At 54.7% G+C, this 14,342-nt stretch overlaps 1 protein-coding gene across 2 annotated transcripts; it reads right to left on the bottom strand.

The window, feature by feature from the left end:
• Window positions 1-2,338: 2,338 nt before the first annotated feature.
• On the bottom strand, window positions 2,339-14,193 carry TRAP1 (TNF receptor associated protein 1). Of its 2 annotated transcripts, none has more exons than XM_081170349.1 (18): window positions 14,052-14,193; window positions 12,555-12,710; window positions 12,341-12,423; window positions 11,038-11,178; window positions 10,545-10,616; window positions 10,174-10,334; window positions 9,716-9,825; window positions 9,125-9,198; window positions 8,286-8,441; window positions 7,967-8,087; window positions 7,781-7,850; window positions 5,702-5,849; window positions 5,308-5,493; window positions 4,998-5,136; window positions 4,663-4,748; window positions 3,537-3,682; window positions 3,205-3,277; window positions 2,339-2,720 (listed from the first exon to the last, which is right to left on the bottom strand). In XM_081170349.1, the coding sequence occupies exons 1-18, from the start codon at window positions 14,134-14,136 to the stop codon at window positions 2,619-2,621; spliced, it is 2,109 nt and encodes a 702-aa protein (XP_081026475.1). In that variant the 5' UTR covers window positions 14,137-14,193; the 3' UTR covers window positions 2,339-2,618. The 2 variants fall into 2 exon arrangements, with proteins under 2 accessions (XP_081026475.1, XP_081026476.1); XM_081170350.1 differs by having other exon boundaries at window positions 4,663-4,745.
• Between the last annotated feature and the right edge of the window lie 149 nt (window positions 14,194-14,342).

Raw genomic sequence — 14,342 nt, 5'->3', positions numbered from 1 at the left:
GGGACACCCTGGGCGGAGGGGGGGGGCTGGGGTCTGGCCCCTGGGACAGTGTCTGTGTGGCGCAGGAGCAGCCTGGAAACATTTTCCAAGCCTCGACTGTGACCTTTGGACAGCGACCTGCCTTGGGACCCAGACCTTCAATCCAGCAAGCAGGTTTGGGCAGGATCCTGTTTTCCTTGGGTGCAAACGCTGCATCTGAGCTGGGGGTGAAGGATCTGCCCAGTGCCAACACCCACCCCCAGCACGTCAAGACTGAGCCAGGGCAGGAAACTGACCGTCCTGGCAAGCGGGCGGCCTCCTGGCACGCTCCTCCTCCTCCTCCTCCTCCTCCGGCTGCCCCTGCCCGGGGCGGCGGCATCTTCCTCCTTCCTCTGCTGCTGCGTCTCCCGCTCCTGGAGGGGAAAACCAGGCGGGCTCCATGTGCTGCTGCAAAGAGAGGAGCTGCCCCCCCAGCCCCCCCAACCCACCAGAACCCCCAGAACCAGGCTGACACACGCCTCCCCCCCCCGCAGCGCTTATTGGTACGACCCGCCTGAGCGAAGAGAAAGGAAGCGGGTCATACCAATATGCGAAGCGGGGGGGAGTCCAGACGCCCCTTCTCCGCCATGCTGGGTCTTCCCGGGGGCCTCCGCCTCGTCCCCGCGGGCAGGAGCAGGGGGAGGCGCGCGGCGGTGGCGGCGACCCCCCCGGAGACCCCCCGCCAATTTGAGGCGCCCGCGGCGGGACTCCCGGAACTCGTCCTCGGAGTCGCCCATGGGCGGCGGAGTGGCTACCGCGCATGCGCTGCTCGCGGCCGGAGGACTCGCCATAGAGACGCAGAGCGGAGAGCGGCCGGGCTGGGAAGCGGAAGCGGGTTCCGGAGGCGCCGGGTGGGGCGGCGCGGAGCATGCCGGGACCCGGCCTGGGAGCCGATGGGCGGATCCACCGCTGCGCCGGATGATGACGCCACCGAGACGAGACGCTGTAGTTTTTGGACTCCAATTCCCATCATCTTTAGCTAGGAAGACCAGTGGCCAGGGATGATGGGAATTGTAGTCCGAAAACTGCGGGAGACCCAAGATTGGACTAGATGACCCTGGGACCCCACTCCTAGCATTCTGCGGGTGCATCCCTCCCCATGGCCTCGGCCTCGTCTCCCCTTCCAGACCCCCGGCCGGTTCTTGCCCAGGTCCAAGGGCGGCCGAGGCTTCCCTCTGGGCAGAAGTCTGGCCGCTCGACTTGCCCCTCAAGGAGGCAGCTGCCTGGTGTGGCCAAGGGCCAGGCGAGCTCTGCCAAGCCCCTTCTTCACCCGGGCTGGAGCGCTGCCCCTTCTGCAATGCACAGCGACTGAGAAAACCGGAAGGGGGAGTGAGAGACCCCCGACACACACACCGTGAGGAGTCTCCCCTGCACGTCACCAAACCATTCACTCACATACATTTCCCTGCCTTTCACCTGTCAAAGCAAATCCTCAAGAGAAAATAACAGCGACATCTCTGCATCCGCAAAGGGAGCTGAGCTCAGGAGCCTGAGACTCCAACAAAGGAAAACAGGGAAAGTGTCAATGCCAAATGTAGCAATTCGCTGATAACTGTATCCATGTAGTGGATCAATGAGAGAATGAAATTCATAGGAAATCACTCATATCAATCTTCTCAGTTCCAATGGCATTTAGGATCCAGGGAAGTGAGGTATAAGGGTGATATCCTGCCCCGAGAGTGTCAGACAGATCGCCATCTCAATCACAATGCCTACTACCCACCCCTTAGTGGGATGGTCAAGACAAAGAGGTGTATTTGACTTGACTCCGGGACCTGGAAACTGTAAATGCTTTCCTTTGTACTGTGATGGAGTAAGTGTAAGAGACTACATTTGAGTGACAGGGGCATGCCTGGATCTCAGGTTCTACCCGAGACCACACCTTTTCTGACATATCTATGATGTCTTGATGATGCATTCTGAGATGTATTATGGGAAACTTTCGAAAACTTTGAAATACAGATGTAACCCATTGATCTGGGCTTATTTCTGCTTCTGTGTTGTAGCTGGGAGTCTTGTTGCAACAATAAAGATCAGGCCTCTTGGCCGCTGATTTGCTTCAATTTCTTGGCTGTACTCTTGTTTGACCTTCCAACCTAAGTCTGCGGAACTCACTGCTGCAGGAAAAGATTGGCTCCTTGAATCTGCCATGGGGGGGGGGGGAGCTCTGAGCATGCTTAGAAGCACTTGGTCCTAATTGCCAGTACGTTTTGTGAACAGTGCAGAGCCACTCTCTTCCAGTGCGCATTGTAGAAGGGATCCAAGAACCACGCACTCAAAGACAGGCTCAGAATAAAAGCAGGGCGATACATTTCAGAACTGGGGGTTAAAAAGTCTTTACTTAGAGGTACTGCCAACACACGCAGCCTGCAGGCAAGTCCAGAAACACACACCCTGACAGCCGGCTGCGCAAACACACGTTTTGAAATAAAGGACCATGGCTCCAGGTGGCTCAACTCTGGCCCCTCTGCTCTTTCCAACGGGCCACGATCCGGATGTGGGAGCCCAGGCCAAGAGCTCGCCAAAAGAGCAGGCAAGCCAGGCCAAGAAGCCCTCTGAAGACAGGCAGGACTGCCCCAGCTCTGCTCCAGGCAGGACTCTCAGTGCTTCTCCAGGGCTTTGGCAAGGAGCTCGTTCAGCCGGTTCACCATCGGCCGAGGGTCATCATTCAGGCCTGCTGCTATCATGGCGTTGTCGTAGATCTGCCAGCGAAGGAAGGAACAATGAAGCGGGTCAGGGTAGAGGGGGGCTACCTTGGCTTACTGTGTCCCAGGGTATAGCAGGAGCACCAATGGACAGAGGTGGGATTCTGCTCTGAATGCCAGCCAGGAGTGGGCAAGGAAAACATGACAGGAGGGGCGCATTTCCCTCAATAGCTGCTCTCCTAGGGGGTTGGACTACATGATCCGCTTGGCCCCTTCCAACTATAATTCTATGATTCTTCTGCCCACCCCTCAAATGCTCTCAGAAAGGCCCCAAGGAATCCACGTGGGGGTGGCAGGGGGTTACACTGTTCCCTGCTTGTGCAGGTGCCAGTTATTTCAGCTCCAGACATTGCAAAGGCACTGGATGCCTCCCCCACCCCTTTCCACTGCTCTCCTGAGGGCATGACGAGACACTGGCAGTCCATGTGCCCCTCTGTGTGCCTAGGCTTCTCCCCTGAGGTGGAAGCAGAAGCCAGCTCACCTGGTCAAGCAGCATAAGGGCCAGATCTGGCTGGCTGGAACGGAGCTGGTTGAGCTTCTTGATCAGAGCGTGCCTAGCAAGGGAAGACGAAGGAGCAGCTTGAGTGCTGCAGCAGGCAGAGCGCATGGGCTTCCTTCCCCGAAGCCCCCTCTCCCCCTGTGCCCAGCCCCTCTGCCCTCCCCAAGGAGAGCCCTGGCAGAGGCCCCATAAGGAGGCGTCTGAAAGCAGGATGTGAGGGCGACAATGCAGTTCCCAGTGCATCATGTCCAGGGATTCCCCCTCCCCCAGGTCCAGCTCTGCCTGTCCCCCCCGCCCACCCCCAAATCCAATACCCGGTATTGATCTCCAGCGTGGGCTGAAGGATCTGAGCTCGCTCCTCGGTGGTCTTGGCCAGCTGCTGCATCCGCAGGAAGTGGCGGGCAGCACCCATCTCCAGCACGGTGATCATGGCCGGGTGCATCTCCAGGCGGGGAGTCACCTGTACGGCAGCAGGAAGGAGGGGGGTGAGGTCAAGGCTAGCAGCCCCTCCTGCCTCCCCACCAGGCCCCAGGAAGCAAGCCAACCCCCCGGCTGCTGAGAGGAAATGCCAGGCCGGTACATGGGTTTGCCCAGATCCCCCACAACAGCCCTTTCCAGTCATTTATGCTCTCAGCCCTTCACACAGGCATCACCATCCTGACAGGTCACACTGTGGCCGCAGAAACAGCTCCCAGCGACGCCCGTTCCTAGAAAGGCCTCACTGAAGCCCAAAGTCCTGCCAGGCCCAGCCAGGGGGCTTCCCGAGACCCAAGCCCTCAAGGTGTTCTCCCTAGATTGTGTGCAAACTCAGGCCTCCCACTCAGGCCAGAGTGGCGCATGCTCTGGTTCTCTCCCGCTTCAATTACTGCCATGCGCTCTACGTGGGGCTACCTTTGAAGGTGACCCAGAAACTGCAACTAATCCAGAATGCGGCAGCCAGACTGGTGACTGGGAGCGGCCGAGACCACATAACACCGGTCCTGAAAGACCTACATAGGCTCCCAGTACGTTTCTAAGCACAATTCAAAGTGTTGGTGCTGACCTTGAAAGCCCTAAACAGCCTTGGCCCAGGATATCTGAAGGAGCGTCTCCACCCCCATCATTCACTGAGGTCCAGCTCCGAGGGCCTTCTGGCGGTTCCCTCCCTGCGAGAAGTGAGGTTACAGGGAACCAGGAAGAGGGCCTTCTCAGTGGTGGCACCTGCCCTGTGGAACACCCTCCCACCAGATGTCAAGGAATTAAACAACTATCTGACTTTTAGGAGACATCTGAAGGCAGCCCTGTATCGAGAAATGTTTTGTGTCTGATGTTTTACAATGTTTCATGTGCTGTAAGCCACCCAGGGTGGCTGGAGAAACCAAACAAGATGGGCAGGGTATAAAAACTGAAATTATAATTATTACTTGCCCACCTGCCCCCCCCCCCGCCCCGGACCCTCACCTTGATGGCAGCAACCCGTGGGCCAAGTGCATTCCTCATCCAGGCCAGGAGCTCCTCTGCAACCGAGGCACTCAGAGACTCTTCTGCTGAAGGAGGTGGAGAAGGAGGAACACAGTGGGATGGATCAGGGCGGGGGAAGAGGAGAGAAACCCCTCAGTCACAGCCACAAAGTCCTTCCTGAGAGGGTGGGGAGTGCCGACAAGAGGCCAGCCTCTGGGACGCCTCCTGGGGTATTCCCACCCCTCCAAGATGATTCCCCACCTCCTCCAAGCTAGGAAGCCAACTCTGCTTGAAAAGGGCTCACACCCTCTTCCTGCCGCAGAGCAGAAGCCCACCTGGGTGCTTCTCCTCAAACTTCTCCTCCTTGTAGTGGTCGACGACGATATCCGTCTCCACAGACATCAGCTTCTTCTTGTCAAACTCCCGGAGGTGCAGGAGGGTCAGTTCATCAAACTGCTCATAGCAGAAGAGCACCTGTGGGGCCCAAATGGGGGGGGGGTGTCCTCAGTTCCAAGGAAGGGAGGAATGACCACCACCACCCCGGGCACAGGGCTTCCTCCTCTGCTCCTGGTGCCCAACCCCAAAGCACTTGCTGGGAAAGGGGCTCCCACAGGCCCCGGCTGGGGCTTTGCTTCTCCTGCTCACCTCCACGTCCTTCTTCTTCATGGCTTCGTAGTAGGGCGAGTGCTCGGCCAGGTGGCGGTTGGGAGAGCACAGGTAGTAGATGTTCCGGCTGCCGGCCTGCATGCGTCCGGCGTAGTCCGAGAGGCTGGTCAGCTGGCCAGCGGGCAGCGCCGAGGACTCATAGCGAAGCAGCTTTGCTATGTCTTCCTGCGAAGGAGAGTCCAGTCAGTCAGAGGGCAAAGGAGGCAGACACCTCACCCTTCACCAGGGCATCCACTGCCCAAGTAAACCGCTTCGAGGGTGTGTTTTACAATCAAATTTTATGAAATAAATGAAGTAGGTGGCATCACACCCGGTTTCCCACCTCCCTCTTGATACTTGGCAAGAATAAACCTCGCCCATCATCTCAACACACCTTGACATCCTGCTCAGCGATGGTGACAATCCCCTCACGCATGAAGAGCCCATAGTCCTCGAAGAACTTGGCATACTTCTCGGGGTCCTTCTTGCTCTGCTCAATGAAGAACTTGATCAGCCTCTGCTGCAAGACTCCCCGGAGCTTCCTGCAGGACAACATCCAACATCAGGGAGATGGTGGGGGGGGGAGAGAGATAAGTGCCAGGAAGCCCCAAAGATTAAAAGAGGGGCAGGAGAGGCAGCGGAGGAAAGACTGCAGACAGTGATGGGCTGAAGCACCTCTGGCTGGGAGGGGGGGTTTCTATTCTTTCCCCCCTTCACCATAAGATTTGCCTAGGTGCCATGTGCAATCTAAGTGAAGTTGGCATTGCTCTGAAGAAATTCCGACGAAAGAAGAACGGCAGGCAAAATTAATGGACTATGCAGAATTGGACAAAATGACAGGAAGGATTCAAAACCTGCAGGACCAGAGATTTACAGAAGATTGGAAGAAGTATATGAACTATTTGAAGAGCAATTGTAACAAACAAATCACGCTAGTAGGACTACAAGAAGTTTTGTAAGGAGAAATATACGAAGTGTTACAAAGTAGAAAAAGATAGAGATATTGGTTATGAGTTTGAAATGTAATAAGGAAAATAAGAAATGCATACTATGAGATTAGACTGGAAAATTTTCAGACAGGACTGATGGAAGTAAAAATAATTGAATAAGATGTAAAAATATGTTTAATTACTGTTGAAAATGATATGTTTAAAAACCAATAAAATATTATATTTATAAAAAATAGAAGAAGTTGGCATTGCTCTGTGACCAAGAAGCCTCCCAAAAGCATTCGACCAATCACAGCTCTGCCTGCTGGGATCCCAATTCCTGGCATTAGCCACAACAGGTGCCGGGGCTAATGGGAGCAGGAGTCACAGCAACACTGGGAGGGCCCCAATCCCTGCCCTCTGGTGACCAAGAAGGGAGCAGGCCTGCAGGAGAAGGTTGCCAGGACCCAGCCCAAAGGAGCAGGCAGGAAAGGGGGACTCGTTTTTTCTGGCAAAGGGTGTCTAAGGAGGTAACAGAAATCCCTGGGTTAAAGCTGACCGAAAGTCCAGAGGTAGCCCTGTTATCAATTTACGATGGGGTGGAAGGATTGCAGGCAATGAAGGACTTGCTCACAAATTTATTGACAGCTGCGCAAGTTATTACAGCTAGGAAGTGGAAGGGGCAAACAGAATATAAAATAGAAGAATGGTATAAAGAGGTGTGGAATATAGCTATTAATGATACATTACCATGTGCCATTAAGGTAAGATAGGGAATACTCAGGAGAAATGACTCTGAGGAGATATGGAGGGTGTTTGTATAATTTGTACTGTTAGAACGGAAAGTCAAACCATTGCAAGAGGTGTTGAAATTTTGGGAGGTTGGATAGTTACAATGGAATGGTCTCAGTGGTTTATTCTTATTTTTTATTATTACTTTGTAAAAAAAAAAAAAAAGGAAAGGGGTGAATTCTCCGTGGTGCTTTAGCAGAAATGCTCAGAGTTCCAGGTTCTTCAGTGCAGTATATTTATTGTGAGCTCTATATACAAATATCTACAGGCTATAATACACAAGCAGTTCATACAGTCAGAGTACCTGGCTGCACCTTAAGACAAATAGGAAGACCTTTCTATCTATCTCTCTCTCTCTCTGACCACACTCCTCTGCACCACCACCTTTACTGCTGGCCAGGTTTCCCTTTTAAACCAAGGACAGCCAATCAACTGACAGCATTCTGACCCAGCACTTCCATAGAAAGTATTGCAGGCTGATTGCATCCAGCCAGCTGCATCAGCTAGCAAACTCAGCCTGCAGACTTACTATCTCACACAGCATTCTGTGAATCCCAACAAGGGGAACCTTGGAGGGCCACTGCCAGTCAGAGCAGCCGACACTGGGCAGGGCAGACCAACAGCCTGCCTTGGGGGAAGGTGGATCAGTGAGCGGAGCCTCACGTGCCCCCTTGGAGGCCACGGCAGAATCGCTTCCAGGAAAGCCCCAGGGCTGGAGGGAGACACACGGACACGGCCCGCAGGTAGCTCACCTGACGAGTGCGCTCTCCTGGAGCAGCTCCCGGCTGAGGTTCAGAGGGAGATCTTCGCTGTCCACGACTCCTGCACCAAACAGAGGGAGGGGCAGCGTCAGGGGGAGGAGGGGGCAAGGGGGAGCTGTGGCCCAGAAGCAACCCCCCTGCCCGCCCCAGGGCACCTGCAAAGGGGAGGGTGGCTACCTTTCAGGAAGCGGAGCCATTTCGGCAAGATGTCTGTGGCTTTGGTCAGGATAAGGACCTTGCGGCTGTAGAGAGCAACGCTGGAGCCCAGCTCCCGGCTGACGTCAAACATGGAGGGCTTCTAGAGGCACAGGAAGTCATAATAATGGTGTTATTCTTTCTACCCCACCCATCTGACTGGGTTGCCCAGGTTGAAACCGGATGTTCTGCCAGGGAGGAGGGACCCGGCTCAACCTCTCTCCTGGGGTGGGGCTGCCCCCCCTGCACACCACCCCTCCGTGCCTCTGGAAGGCAGTGGGGGTACCCCCAGGGCCCTCACCGCCTCTGGGACATAGAAGATGCTGCGGATATTGAGAGGCGCGTCTGTCTTGTAATGCAGGATGTAGCGCGGCTCGTCGTAGGCCTGAGCAATGAAGCGGTAGAACTCCTTGTGCTGCCAGTCCCCAATGTCCTTTGGCTCCAAGGTCCAGAGGGCCTGCGCAGAGGGAGGGGGAACAGGGGGGCAGAGGCTGCTGAGGCATTCAGAGGGCACAAGGGACAGCCAATGCCATTGCTGCCAGAAGGAGTTTGGTCTAGAGGCAAGCCCAAAACACCCCAAGGCTCCAGGCAGAATAGCAAAGAGGAGCACAGAATAATTCTCCTGCCCCCAAAGCGGACCAAGCGTGGGACTAAGAGGGCATTGGCAACCTTCTCCAAGCCACTACCCCACCCTGAAATTAAAAGGCCATGGGAAGAGGACCCAGCATTGAGAAGCATCCTCCACTGTCCTTCTGGCAACTCACAGGAGAGAGCAAATGTTGCCCCTGTGCTCCAGGGGGGGGGGGGGCTGCTCCTCAGAGCCACTTGCACAGGACCCCCACAAAGCCCAGGGCGAAGGCAAAATCCCAGGCAGGGCTTTCTGGCCTGGAGCCTTTCCTAAGAGCCGGCTCCTCCTGACCAACACCTTGTTCTGAGCAGGGCGGAAGAGGACCGTGAGGCTTCATTTTAATGTTGTACTTTAATCTTGTTTTTAAGTTGTATTTTAATCAATTGTCTTTATACCTGGTGTTAGCCGCCCTGAGCCCGGTCTTGGCTGGGGAGGGCGGGGTATAAATAAAAATTATTATTATTATTCTGCATGTTTGGGGCCCAAGCAGTACAAGTCTGCAGCCGCCTTACCTGCATAGCGTTGACACGTCGACCGTTGAGGAAGAGGGGGTAGCCAACAAAGTTGCTGTACTTTGTGATGACCTCTAGTGGAAGGAAGAAAGGGGTTTGATGATAAACCTTAGTCAACAGCCCTAAGACACCCAAACTCCAGAGGTGCCCACTGGTCCACCCACCCAAGGGGAGCCCAGAAACACGGTGGACCAGCCCACAAGGAAAGGAAAGGCAGCGCTGGATGCTGTGGAGATCCTGGAAGGCAGAACCGTGAGCACACTGAGGTCCACCACAGGTATGTTGCACATGGAGGGCCGGAAGGGGTCAGAAAGTCCCCCTCCCCCAGCCCCCGCTTCTCAACCTGGCACTTAACAAGCCCAGAAGCCAGTGACAGCGAACCTACGCCATGCCAATGGTCCAACTTGAGCCATTAACTGCCCGCTTTGGGTGGCAGCTCTTTGGAGTCTTGGTCTTCACAGGAGATGCTGCCAGAGACCGAAACTGGGAGCTTCTAGGTGCAAAGCCTTTCCCCCCCCCCAAGCCACACACTCCCCAAGCCAACCCCCACCAAGCCACCCTGGGAACCCCACCCAAGTGCAGGGCGATCACCTTTGACACGCTCCTCATTGGCAAACTCCTTGCAGTCTTCCTTGAGGTGGAGAATTATTTTCGTCCCTGTTTGAACTCCAGAGGCTTCCGAGATCTCAAATGTCCCAGAACTAGGATTAGAAAACCGTTTCCTTAATAACAATTTGAACATTTTATTTAACTAAAACAATAACACTACAGTATATATATCCATGTTTGTTAACTGATGTGGTTAAACAATTTTCCCAAAAAAACCCAACAACACTAGACTGAGTTTTAGTATGGACTATAATGCAACTTAAATAGAATACTATCTTTAGAAAGATTTTTTTCCTCCAAAAGCATTTTATTTTAAAAATCCAATTTAAATTGAAAAAATCTGAAATAATTTTTTGAAAATCCAAGATTTCTGCCCGCAACCTACACTTCCTCCTGCCTGCTGCCCAGGCTTACCCAGGTCCCTCGGGAGCACCACTTACCCATCCGAGTGCCAACAGTACCCAGGGCTGCCTGGCTCTGCTGACTGTGAGAAAACTTCCACCCGATCCGCCACCATGAAGGCCGAGTAGAAGCCCACTCCAAACTGGCCAATGATCCTGCTGCCGGCTTCCGCCTGGTTCCGCAACGTGTCCAGGAAGGCCTGTGAACACAAAGCCCCTTGCTTGCAGCCAGGCTGCCCTGACAGATGTCTAGCCACTTCCCAACAACTCAAAGGGGGGTCACAAACACGCCAGGTGCCAGTGCCCCCTCTCCTTGTAGCCTCAGGGATTGCTCCGCCCTGGAACTGTGGCAAGCCTAGCTGCACCCCCAGAGCCTGCACCCGCTGCCCAAAACCCTCCTGCCCCGTTACCTTGGAGCCAGACCTGGCGATGGTCCCAAGATTGGAGATTAGCTCCTCCTGGGTCATCCCGATGCCTGTGTCCTGCAGGGAAGAGAATGACACCTGTGTCATGTCCTGGCCCCCACATTGGGATAGGGAGGGCAACGCTCCCCCATCTGCACAGACTCGGGCAAGAGAGACATTCCGCATCCGCGTTGTTTCTATCTGTTTATGAAAGATCAGCTCTGATCTGAGCAAAGCACCAGCAGGTTGGTCTATGGGGTCCAGCCCAAGGTCAGAAGTTAAGTCAGGGCCAAATCCCACCAGACACCAAGCTCATTGGGTAGCTGTGGCCAAGGCCACGTCTCAAGCTAGGCAGAATCCCCACACCAGTCCCCCTTGGGCCAGAGGCAGCAAAATCTCTCCGGTCCAGAGACCTTCCTTGGCAGCCCTGGCCAAGGAGTAGGAACAAATAGAGAAGTCTGGGGAGTTCCAGCGCAAGTCATCCACTTGGCAGCAGTACCTGGATGGTGATGGTTCCTTGTTTGGAGTCTGTCTCAAGGTGGATTTCCAGTTCTGGCAGGATCTCCCCTTTGGACATCAGCTTGTGGCGCAATTTTTCTAAAGCATCACTGCAGTTGGAGATCAACTCTCGGATAAACACCTGCAGGGAGAGGCCACGCTGATGCAAATGGGCACCACAGAGACAGCAGGGGAGTGGCTCTCGAGTGTGGAGCAGCGCCCCATCCCAGATGGAAGTGGGTCATGCCTTCCACCCCCACTAGCCAAAGGCAGGGGAGACTCCACACACTGTAGCCGCAGGCATCGCCTAGAGCAGAGCTTTCCAAACAGTGTGTTGTGATGTGTTAGTGTGTCAGCTGCAATAATGCTGGTGGTCAACAAAAGAGGTTTAAAGACTGTCTCAAGGCAAATCTTTAAAAATGTAGTATAAACACCAAGGATTGGGAAACCCTTGCCTGCGAGTGCTTCAACAGGAGAACAGCCTTTATCAAAGGTGTCATGGGCTTTGAAGACACTCGAACTCAAGACACAAGGGAGAAATGTGCTAGGAGGAAGGCATGCTTGGCAAATCCACTCCGTGATCAACTCCCACCCGGAATCCAATGTCCCCACTGTGGAAGGACGTGTGGATCCAGAATTGGCCTCCACAGTCCCTTACGGACTCACTGTTAAAACCGTGTTCATGGAAGACAAGCTACGAGGGATCGCCAAGGAAGAAGAAGAAGGTATGTCACGTGAATGCTTCCTACACTCATCCCAGAGCTGGAAAGGGGTTAGTTTAACCTCCGGTTTGCTAGTAAAACTGAACTGCTCTGTCGTGAAATGATGCACATCTAAAAAGTGTGTCACCAACATGAAAAATTTGTTGGAGCTACCCTGGATTTGCAAGCACACTGCACTGCCTGGTCTGACTCCTCAAGCCCTTCAACTCACTCCCTTTCCTGGGAGCCTGTTCTGGTCCTTGCAGTTCCCAGGAGTTGGAGGGCTTCAGAGAAGCTCCACGGACTATGGAGTATGCAGCTTTGAGGGAAGACATGTTGGCCAAGGCGCTACACCAGCCATATTCCCTAAGAGGTACAAGGACGGCTGCAGAACCCACTGCAGAAGGGGTGCAGCGATGCTCTCCAAATGTCTGCATTTGGGAAGTTGCTTCAAATTAAGGTGGCAGCCACTACCAGGGCTCAGAATCCCCCAACGAGTAGTTAGAGTCAAGCCAGCTCAGCAGGCATGGGCAGTGGCAGGCGCTGGCTGCAGCCCTGCAAAAGGACCCTTGGGATGCACCAGGGCAGGAGCAGCCAGCCTACCTCCTTCTCCGAGTAGAGAGAGCGGGCGACGATATCCAGCAGCTCCTTGGTCTCTGCTTGAAACTCGTGCCTGGAGGCAGAACCTGCAAGATGGAGAGGAAGGAGAGGAAAGTGGTGCTGCTGCTGCTGTTCTCGGCAAAGGGTTGCCCCCTTGCCCCCCACAGCAGGGCCCAGGACAGGGCGTGGCTTGCCTCCAAGGGAGAGGGAGCCTGACCTGGGACTGCCTCGGGGTTGCTGGTCAGTCGATGCAGTGGAGGGGCCTCCTCGTCACTCTGGGCAGCTTGCGAGCTGTAACTCTTCCTGGACGCCCAGCTCTGCCATGGAGGCAGCAGCAGAGGGGCCGGTCGGGGCAGGAGTACGGCCCTTGGACCTGAAACGGAAGAAGCATTGGGTGGTGGCCCAGGGACCCTTCTGAACGCAGAGCTTTAGAGGATGCTACCTGCTGTTATAAGAATTCTAAGGTCTCCAATATAGAATAAATGTTCATAAATGTACAAGGCAAATGCACATACGTAAGTATATACTCCACATGTCTGAAATGGTACTGGAGAGCAATCCTGAAGCCATTTTGACTCTCCCAAATTGACCTCAAATATTTCTCTGTAAGGAGGAAGGAAATGGGAGCAGCTTTCCAATGGTCTTTGGACTGTAGGGGCTTACACCTCCCTGCACATAGTCTGGCAAGTATCTGTTAAGCTGAGCACACTATCAATACGTGTAGGAGATTCAGGAACTGAGTATTTACCATCACAAAAGAATGGACAGACTGTCCAGAAAAAGCAATCAAGTAAGGCATTATCAGGTATCCTGGCAGACAGGAGAGAAGCAATACTCTCAAATTTCTGCTGCAGACCGCCTCCTTCTGTGATGTATGTATGATGTTTTGGGGGGTGGTCTTGGACTACAGGGTGGGCTATTTCAAAAGTCTTTATAGAGTCCTGTACGCCATTGTTCTGGGTCTCTCTTGTCTCCTTGCAAGGAGGGAGGGAACTCTGTTGCAACAGTTTATTCTCTGTTAACGAAGATCAGGCTTACTAGCTGCTTTGATTCTCAATATACACTGGTTGGCCTCTGCTTTCTCTAGACGTACCCCATAAGAGAATTCGAACTGTGGTTCCCAACGTGGGGTACACACCCCATGGGAGACAACTGATTTTTAAGGGTAGCAATTCAAGAGTTACAGTGGTACCCTGGGTTAAGAACTTAATTCGTTCTGGAGGTCTGTTCATAACCTGAGGTACCACTTTAGCTAATGGGGCGTCCCGCTGCCGTCACGCAATTTCTGTTCTCATCCTGAAGCAAAGTTGTTCAGCCGAGGTACTATTTTTGGGTTAGCAGAGTCTGTAACCTGAAACATCTGTAACCCGAGGTACCACTGTATTAACAGTGAATGGCCTTTTAGGCTTCCTCCGCGTGAACAGGAATTCACTTTTTGAATAATAAGGAGGAGGAGAATAATTAAACGGGGATCAGGATTTGAGAGATGCTTAGGTGGGGCCCGGCCAAAAAAGCGTTGGCATCCCCTGAATTGGACGTCTTTTTCTTGTGACGCCGCCCCCGGGGCTCCCCGGGCCAGATCCGCGGCGGGGACGGGCCTGGCGCGGCCTGCGGGGTCAGAGGGGGCGGGGGGCGCGAGGTCACGCGGCGCCCAGGGAAGCAGCTGCCGCCGCCGCCGCCTCCTGGGGCCTGGCCAGGGCCCGGCCTCCCTCACCTGCTCCCGCCGCCGCCGCGGCTCCCGGGCGGACCAGGAGGCGGAGGAGGCATCGCCCGCCGCGCAGCACCTCCAACCTCGCCATCGCGACTCCCCTCACGCCGACCCGACTTCCGGCGCGGGAAGAGCGTCACGCCAGACGTAGCCGGCGCTCCCGTGACGTCGGGGCGCCTCAGCCCCGCCCCCTCGCCGGGCGCCGGAGCGAAGCGCATGCGCTCTTCCGGCGCTCGCCAGGCCCCGCCCCTCGGCCGGACCGGTCGGAAGGAGCGCCTGCGCCCCCCCCCCCGAGGT

The sequence above is a fragment of the Podarcis bocagei genome, assembly GCF_964188305.1.
Source record: "Podarcis bocagei genome assembly, chromosome: 14".
In the NCBI taxonomy this organism is placed as follows: Eukaryota; Metazoa; Chordata; class Lepidosauria; order Squamata; family Lacertidae; genus Podarcis; species Podarcis bocagei.
Note: the sequence above shows the minus strand (reverse complement) of the source record. Positions and strands in the feature narration are given on the sequence as shown.

Excerpts from the sequence above, each read along its gene's own strand:
- TRAP1 (XM_081170349.1), bottom strand. The coding sequence starts at position 14,136 with ATGGCGAGGTTGGAGGTGCTGCGCGGCGGGCGATGCCTCCTCCGCCTC. Across the intron at positions 12,424-12,554 it reads CAACCCCGAGGCAGTCCCAG|GTTCTGCCTCCAGGCACGAG; the intron begins GTCAGGCTCCCT and ends TCCATCTTGCAG. Across the intron at positions 7,851-7,966 it reads ATGGCTCCGCTTCCTGAAAG|GAGTCGTGGACAGCGAAGAT; the intron begins GTAGCCACCCTC and ends TGTTTGGTGCAG.